Source organism: Oreochromis aureus, linkage group 3 (genome assembly GCF_013358895.1).
Source record: "Oreochromis aureus strain Israel breed Guangdong linkage group 3, ZZ_aureus, whole genome shotgun sequence".
Classification (NCBI taxonomy): domain Eukaryota; kingdom Metazoa; phylum Chordata; class Actinopteri; order Cichliformes; family Cichlidae; genus Oreochromis; species Oreochromis aureus.
This window is the reverse complement of record NC_052944.1, coordinates 62,713,653-62,728,762: the sequence shown is the minus strand read 5'-3', so window position 1 is coordinate 62,728,762 and position 15,110 is coordinate 62,713,653. Positions and strand designations below refer to the sequence as shown.

Here is a 15,110-nt window from a genome sequence, read left to right as displayed (position 1 = left end):
GTTACTCGTTACTGTGGTGGTGGATATCGCGGAGCTTCCACAGATTCAATAACATTAGCAAGTGGTGGAAGCCAGCAGGTGGATGAAGGAAAAGGAGGCAAGAGGAGAGACCCGAGGCGGCCGCCGGTCCGCGTGTCAGGTGAACTGAACTTCAGGTAAGAAGTTATGACCTGCAGTCTATCGGAGTCAGATATAAACCAAGTTTAGGTGGAGTTTATTTTCGGTATGCTGACATTTTCGTATCATGTGCTAGCTAGCATGACGGAGTTTCTATACAGCTGTGTGGGTGCTATGTTACTGATGTTGAACTTTATTTTGTTCATACGGTTAATTATTAGAGTTGCCAACCGTCCCCTAAAAACAGAATCGCCTGGTATTCAGAGAAAATATTACGCGTTTCGTACTGAGGTGAAAAGGAACACAGTTTGTCCCGGACTTCAGCTACAATGGAAAAGACACAAAGCTGAAGCTGCACAGCTGCCTCTTCTTCTCTCATTCTCTCCTGTTTCTACTTCAATCACGAAACTGATCAATGATCAGCTGATCGGCTTTTCTCTCGTTTATTTATCGCCCACTTTGCGCCAGAAAGAGGAAACCAGCGGAGGTCGCGTTAAACAACAGCAGCACCTTTAAGCTTGATCAGCTGTTGTTAGAATTTATTTAATATTAATTTCTAGTATCAGCTGATGTTTGCTGGAGCCACAGCTGTAAAGCTGCTGGTCATGATGTCGGTTTGGTTATCTGGTGAGAGGGAAACATGAAGATGAAACCAGGAGATGTCCTTACTGAATCATCAGAGCTGAACAGGTGATGGAGAAACAGGTTTACCTTTTAGGTGACATGGATGAGTTGAAGGAAGTTATGAACTGTTTCTGAGAGACAAATAACACCAGGATCCTTTTCTCACGTAGCTGACAGCTGGTAACTGTGCAGGGGCGGGTCTAGCAAAGTGTTGCCAGGGGCCAGGTAGGGCATTAACAGGGAAAGGGGGACAAGGAAATACTTTTCTTTATTATTCTCATTTAAAATGTCTCGCTTTTAAAAAATAATTATCTGAGTCTTACAACAAACAATTGATAGATTGATACATATATACCATCAGAACAGTGTACATCACTGTCACAACAGTGTTTATTTTCATTCAAAGGCTTTATGATTTTTCCTATAATGGTGGGCGGTCTCTAGTCAAAATGCCCGGACGATTTTTTTTTTGTCCCAGTCCAGCCCTGGATGCAGCTCATCTGCAGTCTGGTGTTACCTACATCTTCCTATTCAGAAGGCAGAATTTCCAAATTCTGAGTACAATCAAAAGCACCACGACTGCAGTTTTTGTGTTGGATGTAAAAAGCAGGCTAGAATCATGGCGGCGGTCAACAACGGTCCAGGCGTGGGATTCCTCTCGTGGAAATGTGTGCATTATTTTTTCCTTTCTATTGGTAGGTGGCACAGTGCACTTGTGGCAAGTAAGCAAGCTAGAAGACTGGCAATCTTGCTGGGTATCCAGTTACGGAAGCAACACATTAACAAGAGAATTCTGAGTAAAACCAAAGTTACTTTCCCTAGTAACTAGTTACTTTGAAAGTAACGAGTAACTTGAAGTAACTGAGTTACTTTTTTAGAGAAGTAACTAGTAATGTAACTAAGTTACTAATTTAAAGTAACTTAGCCAACACTGGTTATAGTACACCAACATCTCTGATACATTAGCACTAAGGGAACACTGAATGACCTGGTGGGTTTTGTCCATAAAACTACTCATCTAAGATTACCACAAAGTAAAAGATGTCTCAGCAAAATTATCCAACATTTTAGGCACTATTGCCCCGATCAAATCAGTGAGCTGGGCTTTTTTATTCTAAACATGAACTACTGTTACAGCAACAGACATGGACTACTGGTGCCCCACACAACAACTCAATGTCCACTATGTGAAGGAGCCAAAAACATGCCTTCTCCTCTCGTTGACTGAGACAAACTGCTGGCATATTTGTTTTACATCTATACTGTCCAGTCTCTCCTGGTGGACATGGCAACAAGTTATTCATGGTTACATACAATTTTAGACTAATTTAACTCTTTCTGCACCGCTGGGTGAATGAGACGTTGACAGATCTTTATTTCTTTCTATCGGGTTTGTTTTTCTTTACTGGAAGAGATCAAATTATTGGTGGGGACACGTCCCTTCCGTCCATGCCAAATCTACACCCTTGATTTATGCAGTTAAAAAAAATCTCATTAACATTAAAAATGTCTTTTGTAAGAGTAAGTTGGCCAAGAGGACAGCAGAAATGGCCGCAAATATTACAATAGTTCTGTAAAAATATTTTAAGTGGGGATAAAGGACCGGATTGGTTATAATGTCAGTACAATAACACAGAGATGTAAAGACACATGAAAAAACAGATAATTTTTTAATTCTACATATAACCCCTTTGTAAACGCTGTTCACCGAAGTCTATTTACCAACATACGTAAAGATATTACACATAAAAAACGTGTGGACTTGCAGAACAGTCTTAGATAAAGATTGAAGGGAAGGAATGCCCCAGTGCAAAATAACCTCCTACAAAGAAAATCCCTCATATGGAAACCACCAAGCAAACCTCCTACCTCAAATCTAGATGTGACATCACACATTTTAATTCTATGATGTAATCAGATGTGTGTCAACACACTCAAAAAAACTTTTCAGTTTAATTCAGTTTCATCAGGGCCACCCAGATGCTTCAAGTCACTTTTAAACACAGTTAAGATGAATGAACAACTCAATTCAATTTTATTTATATAACATCAAATCACAACAGCAGTCGCCTCAAGTCTCTTTATATTGTAAGGTAGACCCCAATTAATGCATATGTCTCTCTCTCTCTCTCTCTCTCTATGTATATGTATGTATATATATATATATACTTCTGAATTTTCATTTTTTGTGGAACAGCAGAAACCTCAGTCGTTGAGGTTAAACAGGTCTGAACATTTCATGCCAGCTGTTCACACTTTCCATTCATGTTGGTATGATTTGGATTTTGATGATTGCTTTTTTCTGTAGATATTTACAGCTACAGTAGCAAAAACCATAACACCAAGAAAAAGTCCGCATGAAGGAATTAACACAATAGCATAAAAACATGCATCCTTGTGTCCTCTTTCTTTCGAGTCTCCTTCCGTGAAACCTGCAGAGCAAAAAACAAAACAAAATACAGGTTTGAAGACTCAGCTACCAGGTAGGCTGTAAATAGTTCTTGTTTTACAATTTAAAATATCTGTAACAGTTAGAGGTGATTTCAAAGCTGCTGGCAGTGAGCTGGATGTCAGAAAAGTAAGTGATGAATGTGTCTGCAGCCGTTTAGTTAATAACTGCAGGGTAGCATCTCTGTGCTGATGTTTCATATCACTTTTATCAGTTAACAGAAGCAGAAAAAGATCATTCAGCAGTGTGTCACTTTTGTTTTCTTTTTCAAACTGTTGCATGTTTATCATGTGCAGAACCTTTCAAAATAAATGCAGAAAACATGCAGAAGTATGTGTAAGTATCCACCCACCACAACAGGAAGCTTCTCATTGGATAAAACTATTTCTACATCACATACGTACAAGCAGAAGGAAAGTTAGCCCACTGTTAGAGCCTCCTGTGAGGATTTCATGAGGTACTTTACCATACCTGGACAGAGAACCACTCTGAGTATGGAAAAAGCCAACATCATACCTCTGAGGTGTGAAGCATACCCTTAAAAACAGCTGTTCTGTTACAGCAGTCAGCTCAACCTCTACAAACTCACCTGTGTCTGTGACTGTGAGGTTGATGGAGTGCTTGAACTCACTGACGACTCTCTGGCCACTGCTTGTCTTGCTGGTTGTAATCTCACACTTGTATATACCCGTATCGCTCACGCTGACGTTCCTCATAGTCACAGAAACGTCTCCATCCATCATGGATGAGTCTCTCAGCTGCACTCGGCCTTTGAAGGACTCGTGCTGGTAGTTCTCGTACGAGCGCTGGTCTTGGAAGAAGAACACATAACCCTGTGAGATGAGCTCAGGTCTGCTCCACTCCAGCAGGGTGATGTGTGCATCTCTGGGACCCCAACACTGAAGAGTGGCAGCTTGTCCAGGCCTCACTCTGAGCTCTGTGCGAATGAAAAAGAAAGAGGAGAAAACCCCCCCATTAATAGCGTGTTATGCTGCACGTCATGGACATGCATTATGCAGAAGAACATGTTGGACTCCATGTCTACCACCTGTACTTCAGCAGACACAGTCACAACCTGAGACCTCTGACAGCAGCGCTACGGATCACAGCAAGTACTGAACTCTGAATTGTTGTTGCAACAAGTAGAAGGTCAGAGTTTACAGTGTCACAATAATGGCTCTCAGCTTGTTAGATCACCATGGTAACTTATGCATAACCCTCCCTGGTTTTCTAAAGAACTTCGGTTTAAAAACAGCTGCAAACATCACATTTACAAGGCAGAAGAGGCCACAGGACATCAGAATATCTGACCATACATAAATGCAGCTTGATTCTCAGGCTCATCTCTGGCTCTGTGCTATCAAACAGATGTATTACATGTAATTTGTAAAAAATTTAATAACTGTTAAGAAACTGCAAAAAGTAATACTTTTTAGTGACAGTTGAATCCAGCTTCAAGAACAAAACTTTGAGCTTTGTTGCCTAAAGTAATAAAAGTATTCATTATTAACATGTATCATTAATGTGTCTATCACTTTAATGTTACAGCTGGAGAGGACTGTACTGCCTCACACACTCCTTGGCAGGTTGACCTACAACAATAGACAACAACATATTTAATATAATATATATTGTTGGAGCTATTTGTTCTTTATTTTTATTATTTTTGAAATTAGTTTGTTGTTAGTTTACTTATATTTTGGGGTTTATTTACAAGTTTATTTGTAGGTTAATATTTTGTTTCAATGTTTTATTTCTTTGATGTTACTTTGTTAAATTAGTCAGTAAGAGCTGTAGGGCCATTTTGCTTCCATAAATAAAGAGACTGGTATAGGACCAGCATGCACTGGGGTGGGCCTATGGGTTTTTTTGTTTGTTTTTTTTACCAGAGCAGGAGAAGCAGCAGGAAGTAACAAATAATGGATCTTGTTATTGCCAAACTGGATAAATAAACCATAAAAACGCAACTTTCAAGTTTGGACAGTGGACTTCTTTTGCCTGTGTACGAAATATTATCTCAGTGCAGCAGTGGCTTGTGGATTTTTAATTGTGGGATGTTTGGTTTGTCAAAAGTAAAGGAATTGCAACTACATATATACTTACATTTTATAGATGCAACTGTGCAGTGCATGCACACACTGCAACATTAATACTGCGGTGTATGCAATGCACAGTATTAATAATCATACAGTGATTACTATCATCAAGCAGTGCCCACTTTCTTTAGCAAAGGTTGAGTCATTTCCTCCACTGCTTGTTTGTCCTGTCTCTAAACACATGAACTCACCTTTCAATCCAGAAGCCAGTAAGATGTGAAGGGAGAAGAAGAAGACCACGACCGACGACATTTGTGCAGACATTGAACGAGAATTGGCGCGTTTACTGTCTGAAATTTTGTTCCTTTTAGGAGTGGTTAGTTTCACTTTCATATTTATGCCCATATGTCAACAATATAAGCTTGTACAGCTTAATCACATTGTTATTTCCTCCCAGTTTTTGGATCAAACTTCTGTTTATCACCACAGTCACTCTTTATATAACAAGTCATTTTTTAAATGATGCTTTCTAACTAATAGGCTAGAATATATAAAGGTTAGCTGATTGTATGCAGGTCCCTGAACACTCAGTGTAACTTCGGGACTTCCTGTTTTTGTTTACTGTCTGTGAGCAGATTGCACCTACAAACCTCCTTCTTTCTGCAGACACTTCTGGTGACAGCAGACGTCACGACACTAAAATAAACCGCGATGCTCTTGAAGCTCCGGCTCTCCCAACCCATTTTAAACCAAAGCTGATCACTGACGCCCTCTGCTGCTGCTGATCGGCTCTTAAAGCCACACGTGCAGTTTTTACGCAACGAAAAATATGTTCACTGACACTACACGATATAAAATATGAGATGCCAGCATGAGATGGTCACAGGAGGATAAGGAATCATTAGGTGCACACCCTGACTGTAATCCAGCTTCACCACCGCCAGAAGAAGCAGCTGATACAGCACATCTCCCACAAACGCGGTTTGCAGTTTAAAGTGGAGAGAAAAATCACGCAGTTCACAGCAGCCACATGAAAAGTGCAACGTGTTAACCCTCCCTCCCAGCTGCTTCAAGGTCATTCACAGAAACGTGTTACATATGTGTGACGGTGAAGGATGAAGGTTGCTATAAGAAGTTAAAGCAGATACAAATTTCAGGAAGTCAAAAGTGGGGATTTCCTGGTGATTTGGTGTTGGTGTCATTGCGCTTAAGTAAGAATTAAAAACCAACTAAAAACTCACCCATTCATTGTTTCTGGGCTCCAGGTTGCGCTCAGGAGTCTCGGGCAACTGTGTGGTTTCTCTCGCTGCCCCGGGGTGTAGCTGAAACTTTTCCCTGGCAAACAGCGCGCTGCCTCTGATCGCAGAGGAGTTTTGCCCCATCATTCTGTTCGGGACGCTTCAACAGCCAGTTTAAAAACTCCATCGAGGAAAAATAATAGTGCAAATCCACCTTAAGTGACAACAAACACAAGCTTTGATCCGTGACCGAAACGAGACTGTTTTTTCAGAGATCTGCGTCTGAATGGATGCCGGGTGTCTGTCTGACGCGTGGGGTGCGTGGGATAAAAGCGTTTCAGTCACTCTTTTCCTTCAGAGCTCCCCCTACTGGCTGTGACGATGAACACATCCAGGCTTTATTCAGACTACAAACGACAGGGAGTCACATTTATTGTAACAACAACAATGATTTGATTAAATAAAACAAATAAGGATGTTTTATAAAAGTCCAGCTCTCACAGCTGTGTAGCCTACATGTGGGTTTTTTACAGCAAAGCTGTGTTTTTGCGTGGATCTCTTTCCACTTTGCTTAAAAATAATTTTAGACCAGTAGGCGACACAAATGTGGCGTGGGGTCGTTTTTTTTATCCCTTGTAGGGTTAATATTAGTATTATTATTTTTATTATTTTTCTTTTTTCTTTTTTTTTTAAATTAGTGCGGATTTTTAATGCAAATACATCCCCCAAAGAACACAAGACAGAATACAAAATACAAATACAAAATACAAAAAAACAAACCAAAAAACAAAAACAAAACAGGCTTTTATTCTGTCACTTTGAGTGTGTTGCTTTAATAAAGCTCATCATTCACACCTTAGCTTAAAACTAAAAAGGAGTTTCTTCACTGAGAAGTGCTGCAGAGAAACCACAGAGCCCCCAAACTTTGCTACTGACAGGATGCAGCTCAAGTGCTGCAGTGGAACAAAAAGGTCTCAGATCTGTGTGGCACGATGGGACAAACACTTCTCCTGTGGTGCTCTGAAAGTACCACATGCTCTTGTCATATGTATATTTAAGATCGTTTGGCTCCTGTGGGTTAGAGCCTTTCAGAGGCATTTGCTTTTACTGAAGACTTAAAACCTTTTAATAACAAAAGAAAAAATGGTGTAACAGTAAAGACAGTAAATGTGGTTACACAGTATAAAAAGAAGTACAGGTGAATGCATCATGTGCTGTAATCCGGCTGTTTTTGTGTTAAACAGGACATTTTAACAGCTTCACAGTTTTACGTCACTAAATTAGTTAAAAACTCAGATTTAGTGGTCGATGGTGCAGATAAACTATGGTGGTGTTAAACTGCATCCTCACCTCCACCTACAGAGCACATCCTGTTTATCAGTATGACACTCAGCTTGAGGTCACTGTTCATGTAGTGAATATTTAGTATTTAAACCAAAAACACATGAAAATCTATTGACTCTTTATCTCTTGGGCTTTCCTTCAGTCCTGATGTCGCTACTCTGCTGTGCAACAAACCAAGGTGAGGGAACATTTTTTTAAATGACAAATATAAGACCATAAAACAGGCCTAAAAGTGTAACTCAGCCACAAGTACCAAGAAGTAGCACAACAATGGAGACAGATTAGCTTTAATATGTGTCTCTGAGAAATGAAACAAGCCTGTAAAGCTGTGACGATGCATTAAAAATGTCCTGCTTCACTACTGTTTGATTAAAAATTTGGCCACTGCGTTGTCAGTGACATCACACACTGAATGGGAGCTCAGAGGCTGATTCAAACAGTGTAAACCAGTCAAAGTTACCATGACTACAAAAGAGATTCAGACTTTATATTAAGAGTTTGTAAGGTTTCACCAAACTTTAGGACTTTTCAGTAAAAAAAGAGAGAAGAGGTGAAGAGGTTAGTAATGTGTTGTCTGTAGACTAGTCCCTAAATACTAGTTAATGATTTTAATATCAGAAAGGAACAGATTCTTAAACATAAAGTGATTTAAATGTTTAAATCCCAATAAAAAAAACCTACTTAAAAATAGGAGGACTAAAAGGTGGATGATAAAAAACGTGACCATCACTGTGTGCTGTTTAACGAGGCTTTCTTGGTCGTGTGACACACGTTTAGCATCAGCCAGCAGGTTTTTATGTTACAGCTCGATTTCTTGAAAGAAGGAATGAAAATAAATAATGCAAAAAGTAAATTAATCTGTTAAGTCTTTAACTACAGACAGATTGCAAATACCTGTTTAAGTTGAAGAGAAAGTTTCAACAAATGTTGTGGTTTATCTCATTTCCTGTCATTAATGATGAAAGTTCACAATAAACATAATGAGGTTAGTGTATGCACAAGTAATCCCTGTGAGATTAAAGACCAGAATGCAGGCTGTTGTGTTTGGACTTTTATGTCTGTATGAGAGCAGCACCTCTAAAGATTTATTTTGTGCTCTCTGTGAAGGATTTGGAGTCTAAAAAAAATATCTGTTGCATGAGCTAAACTCCCAACCTCTCCTCAAACACACCAACAAAGATTCTCCTGGTTTCTTTGTGAAAAAGCTTTTTCTCATGGTCTTCTTTATTTTAATCATCTCTCTCACAGCTCGTCTGACTGTGAGTCCCAGCAGCTCTCAGTTCTTTATAAGAGACTTTGTGTCTCTGAGCTGTGAGGAGGACGACAGCTCTGCTGGATGGACTCTGAGGAGAAACACAGTTTACTGGTGTGAGTCCAGAGAGGGTCCCATCAGTAACATGGTTAACCTGACAGTCACTGGTAAGCTGAGTGTGTGGAGTTAGTGTTGATGAAGCTGTGTGTAAATGGATGAAATGCTGTAGTTTGTCTCTGTGTTGAGGTGGATCAGTGATCCTGCAGAGTCCTGTCCTCCCTGTGATGGAGGGAGATGACGTCACTCTGCTCTGTAAAACAAAGACCACTCCCTCCAACCTCCCAGCTGCTTTCTATAAAGATGGCTCCCTCATCAGGAAGCAGCCTACAGGTCACATGCATATGTGTTTCTGGCACTTTGAGCCTCATTTCTACAGCTCACATATCCAACAGTCACAGCTCACACTAACATCATCTAAGTGGAAACAGAGCAAACACAATCTCTTGCTTTAAAAGCTGCCACATGCTGCATGTTATTTCCACACATCTAACTCTGTGAGGACCAGTTTGAGCCGCAGACCATTTACATTTTTAACTGAGATTTAATTATGACTTAATCTAAGCTACATCCTGTATTTGTGCATCAATTTCGACAATAGAATTTTATGATTAATGTCATATTTGAATATATACATTTGTACACTGTACACAGTTTGGTTAGTTTTTTCCAGTGTGTGTGAAGTGAGATGTTGTTTGTGAGAGTTGTGGTCAAAGAAAGCTGATGTGAGCGGTTCAGTCCAGTTTCCTGTTTTTTGAAAAAAAAGATAGAAACACTTTTTTTTAATTAACTTTATTCTGACCGCAGTCTTTCCTTCACTTTGCATTTTAAACACGTTTCGCCTTCTTTCAAATATTAATCTTGCTGAATCAGCAGCATTTACAGTTTTGCTATTAATAACAAAATCTTTGCATTTGATTTTGCAGTGAGTGATGCTGTGACAGCTGCCACTTCTTCATCAGTGAGAAGAACATCAGCAGATGATGGAAATGGGTCAAAGATGATGAGAGGTACAGCAGAGCGATAATCCTCTCGTGCTTCCACATGAGGCTCTGTGAGGTGCATGGCTGAGGGTTTAGAACATGTGTTTCATGCATTTTGGTTCAGGTTCCTTTAGCATGGACTGCAGGTTCATCCCCTGGTTTTTCATCAGGTCAGGTTGATCAGTTTCTTTGTCTGGACTGTAAATTGCTTGCACATAATGCACAAAGATTTCAGTCCACTGTTAAAAATCTCCTGCATTAAAGATGTTGAACCAGAGCCAGAAAGAGTGAGGTCTTGTGCTTTTCACATTAAAGCAGGCTTATAATTCTTATTTCTAGCTCCATGTTTTCATTTTTGGATTATACTAGTGTAGTTTGGAATATTTACAGGTTATAATAATCTTTGGTGCAGCACTTCAGTAACTACTGCCACATGCTAGTCGGGTCAGGTTTAATTTGAAAAAAAAAAAAGACTTTCACACCTTTGCAAAGTGCTTACTTTACATGATGCATTGTGTAAGACTGTTACATCATTGTGCCAAGTGAGCGGCTCTGTGGTCATTAGGTTTCCTGTTTTGAGAGCTAAACTGAGCAGAAGTGTTAAAGTCGCTGCAGGTAAAGATGTGCTGTGCTGTGGCCTCACATTTGCCGCTGTTATTCCTGGAATGTCAAATTTTTTCTCACCGTAAAACACGAGTTCTGGGTCAGTCACCTGACTTTGTCATGTTTTACAGAGAGCGATCCAGCTGCAGTTTATTCTTCAGTGCACAGAACATCTAATATCAGCTACGCACAGATCCCCATCAAGATGAACTGCAGACAGAGAGGTACAGCTGGTCCTCTTTCATGCTCGCTGCAAAAACCCCCCTTTGCGAAAATAAAAGGTCCAACCCTTAATCGAATAAAAAGGTCTCAGATCTCAACCTGCAGCAGCACATGAAGGTGATTATATGATCCACAAGCCTGACAGGCTCACTACAAAGATATGAAGAGATTAAACACATAACACAGCTGCTGGAGAAGAATCATGGTTTGCACGTGAGTCTAAAAGTATATGAAGTAAATGTACAGGGTGGGCCATTTATATGGATACACCGGAATAACATGGGAATGGTTGGCGATATTAAAGTCCTGTTTGTGGCACATTAGTATATGTGAGGGGGCAAACTCCTCAAGATGGGTGGTGACCATGGTGGCCATTTAGGAGTCGGCCATCTTGGATACAACTTTTGTTTTTTCAATAGGAAGAACTTATTGGTAATGTCGCAAGAAAAACAATGGTGTGCTTGGTTTCAACGTAACTTTATTTATATAAAAATAAAAGATCTGACTACTACTAACACATATTTATATATTTCAATATTAATTATTAGAATTCTGAGATTCATTTATTGATATTTGTGTAAGACAGTTTTGTGGATATCCTCCCTGTAATGAACAGAGGTGGTGTGTGTGTTTTTTTCTCATGTTTATCTAAACTTTCTGTAATCTGTGTGTTTGTGTTCAGATCTTCTACCAGAGCCAGCGGTCATCTACTCCTCACTGAAGCTGACCCACACACCTACACCACAGCTTAACCAGTCTAACCAGTGATGTCCAGCTGGCTGCCAAACACATCCCTGCACTCCTCTCTATATTATATATTATTTATTTAATCATATTCTGTGGGTGTTTACAGTTGTACAGCTGCACTGGGCCAGTTTGAATGTAGAGCTCAGGATGAAGTGGAAAGTTTCTTTTTCTCTTTAATAAAACATCTTAAATACAAAGCAGTTTCCTGGTCATTGAACACATCTGTGCAACGTCAGCCAATCAGAGATTTAAAAAGGGAAATTGTTTCTTCACGTGAACACAGAGTCAACAGCCTCTGAAAACAGCTGCAGCACATCAGCAGCATCATTTTGTTTTATTCTTTAAACAGACTAAACTAACCTAGAATCATTTTAAGGAGTAGCATCATCCTCACATGTATCTTAAAGTCTATTCTGGCAGCTTAAAGAAGTACACTTTAAAATTAGTTCATTTACCAGACTGCACATTTTTTCCTCTCAACCTCTCCTCTCAGGAGGAGGCGTCATTTTAAAGTGGGGTCAGTTAAAAAGGACTTTTGACACAACTGCATTAAATTGTTTTGTTATAGTCAAACACATCTTGTTGATTTTATTTTAATCAATCAGGTGTAAAAGCTCTCACAAATAACATTTTCTTTTTGTTTTCTGTGTATCAAATAAACTGAGAGCAGTTCAGCTCTGTGGACATGCTGTGCTAAAGGCTGAACGTGGGAATGCCATCAAGATGTAAACAGTTTTCTTTGAAACTGGCTTCACAGGTTTTCATGAAAGTGTTGCACCGTTTTGAGTGAGTGAGCAGGTCTTTGGTCATTAAGCTTCTTGTTTTGAAAACTAAATTCAGTCAGCAGAGGTTTTGAAATCACTTTAGGTTAAATGTCCCATGATCTCAAGTCCACATTTTCCATCGCAAGACTTTGTCTCGTTTTGCAATCCAGCTGCAATTTATTCATCAGGGCACAGAACAGGTAAGGCGAGTTATGGACAAAATGCAGATGCAGGCCACGGTTGAGTCAAGTCTGCAGCCAATGTTGTAGACTGCCTCCTGGATGAATCAACCTATTAAAGAAGTGATTCAGTCCATTTGTCCAACTCACATCCCCTACAGGCAGAGGGTTTTGATCCTTGTGGCCCAAGATGGTTCTGAGGCCTCTCCAGACTTCACTTACATTGTTTTGTTGAAGCTGGCTCTCCATCTTCTGCCTGTAGCTGTCCTTCCCATTCCTTATGAGTCCTCTCAGCTCTCTCTGCACCCTTTTCAGCTCCTACTTGTCTCCGACTTTGAAGGCCCCACTCTTCTGCTTGGGTACGGCTTTAATTTCTGGGGTAATCCAGGGTTTATTTTTAGGGAAACACCTGGTGAGTACGGCGTTATCCACACTCTAGTTAATGTAGTCCGTAATGCAGGTCACAAGGCTGTCGATATCCTCCCAGTGGTCGTCACAAAGCACCTCCCACACAGTAGACTCAAAGCAGTTCTTAAGAGCCTCCTCACTCTCCTCCAACCATCTCTGCACTGTGCAGGTAACTGGTGGCTCTCTGCACACTAAGAGCTTGTACACAGGGACAAGGTGCACCAGGTTGTGATCACATCTTCTCAGGATAGGGAGAGGTGAAGAACTGTATGTCTCATTTGCATTGGCATACAGTAAGTCCAATATTTTATTGTTTCTGGTTGGGCACATCACATACTGGAGTGTGGAGTCCAATGATACATGATTAAAGTCCCCTGATATTAAAAAAAGTCTGCTGACCACAGAGTGGAGAGAGTCATAGGTTGCATCCGCATTGGCTGACAGGGGGACAGGACTCCATTAGCATCATAATGCTACACTGCCAGCACTCCCTCTGTAACAATGTTAGCGTTATTAGCTCCTCAGTCGTATTAGGGACAGATCTCACATTTTGACGTTGCTCTCTCCCGGCACGACACCCCTGTCTCCTCTACCACTACTGCAGTGGGCAGTCTGTCTTGCTGATGGTGGATTCTGCTACGTACAAACTCAGGACCCTGTCATACAGGGCTTCCTAATCTGAGTCTGAAGACAATGAAGAGAGGAGGATGATCTTTGTCTTTGATGGCTCCTTTGTGGTGGCATCTTTACAATGTTCCTGCAGCAGGGCCTCAAGCAAGGGCGTAAGTTTGGCATGGACGGAAGGGACGTGTCCCCACCAATATCCAGCGATTATTGAATTGTCCCCACCAATAATTTGATCTCTTCGAGTAAAAAAAAAACAAAAAACAACAATAGAAAGAAAAAAAAATGATCTGTCAACGTCTCATTCACCCAGCGGCGCAGAAAGAGTTAAATTACGTTCTTTACTGGAGTCCTAAGTCATGTGACAAATATAGCCAATGTGATTGGCTGTGCCTTTTCAGGGAGCTCTGAGTCAAAGTCGTGCATAAAGTAGGGTTAGGTTAACATGAGTGCAAATGGTTGTTCAATGTTCATTCAAAGAGATATTTTTTTGAGTGTTTTATTGTCATGACTGTATTTGAAGCCATTTTTATTTTTGTATGATACCTGATTTATATGGAATATGGCTGAGGGAAAGCCTAAAATACTTAGTCAGTTGTTTAATAGTAATTTAAACAGACATGGGGATTCTGACGAAGCACTTTCAGAGATGACAGAGTGTGGCATGCACCAAGACCCACGTAGTCAAAGGGTGGCTGTGTTTTGTTTGTTTTGTTTTGTTTGTTTGTCTCTTGTTTTGTTTGTCCCCCCACATTTTGGTTTTGTATTCTCTACTATTCTGCTGTTATGCTAATTCAATTTTTATGCAATGTGATCTGTATTTACAGCGGACTGTAGTGTTCTAAAAATTCAATAAAATATTAATCACAAAAAATGTGGTTCACTAAAAAAAACCTCATCTTGTTAAATTAATAGCACTGACCATCCAAAAATACCAAAAGAAATAACTTAATATCTAACATTCATGTGCTTTGATTCTTCACTGCATGTTGTTTTCAGATGTTCATTCAGCAGCGTCTTTCACAGTGAGTCTTGACAGAGTGCAACACTTCACCTCTGACTCTGTCTCACTGACCTGTGAGGAAAACTCTGCCGAGAGTGAGGAGCTTTCCTGACAATGGCCGTCTGAACTGTTCTAACTGCATACAAAATCAACACATCAAAGTCACATACTGCAGTGTACTGGTGTGAATCTGAATCAGGAGTTTCACCAATGCAGTCAACATCACTGTACATGGTATGATAATGATTGCCCCAATAACATGATAAGCCTATTACATCTGTTTTAGGATGAAAGGTGAGACCTTGGACAGATGAAGATCGAAATAAATATAAAAGAGCATAAACACATCATTTTGTGGTCAGAGCTTGTTAAAGAGTGTTAGTTCTGTTGAAAAAGGAAGGAAGCAGAGAGGAGGAGTATCTGCTCTTTGGTATCTGCTGTGCTGCTGCTTCACTGTCTT

At 40.1% G+C, this 15,110-nt stretch overlaps 1 protein-coding gene across 2 annotated transcripts; it reads right to left on the bottom strand.

Moving 5' to 3' along the window:
* Window positions 1–2,440: 2,440 nt before the first annotated feature.
* LOC120437717 lies at window positions 2,441–6,771 on the bottom strand. Of its 2 annotated transcripts, none has more exons than XM_039608234.1 (3): window positions 6,468–6,771; window positions 3,780–4,127; window positions 2,441–3,173 (listed from the first exon to the last, which is right to left on the bottom strand). In XM_039608234.1, the coding sequence occupies exons 1-3, from the start codon at window positions 6,469–6,471 to the stop codon at window positions 2,992–2,994; spliced, it is 534 nt and encodes a 177-aa protein (XP_039464168.1). In that variant the 5' UTR covers window positions 6,472–6,771; the 3' UTR covers window positions 2,441–2,991. The 2 variants fall into 2 exon arrangements, with proteins under 2 accessions (XP_039464168.1, XP_039464167.1); XM_039608233.1 differs by lacking the exon at window positions 6,468–6,771 and adding an exon at window positions 5,478–6,102.
* Window positions 6,772–15,110: the final 8,339 nt, after the last annotated feature.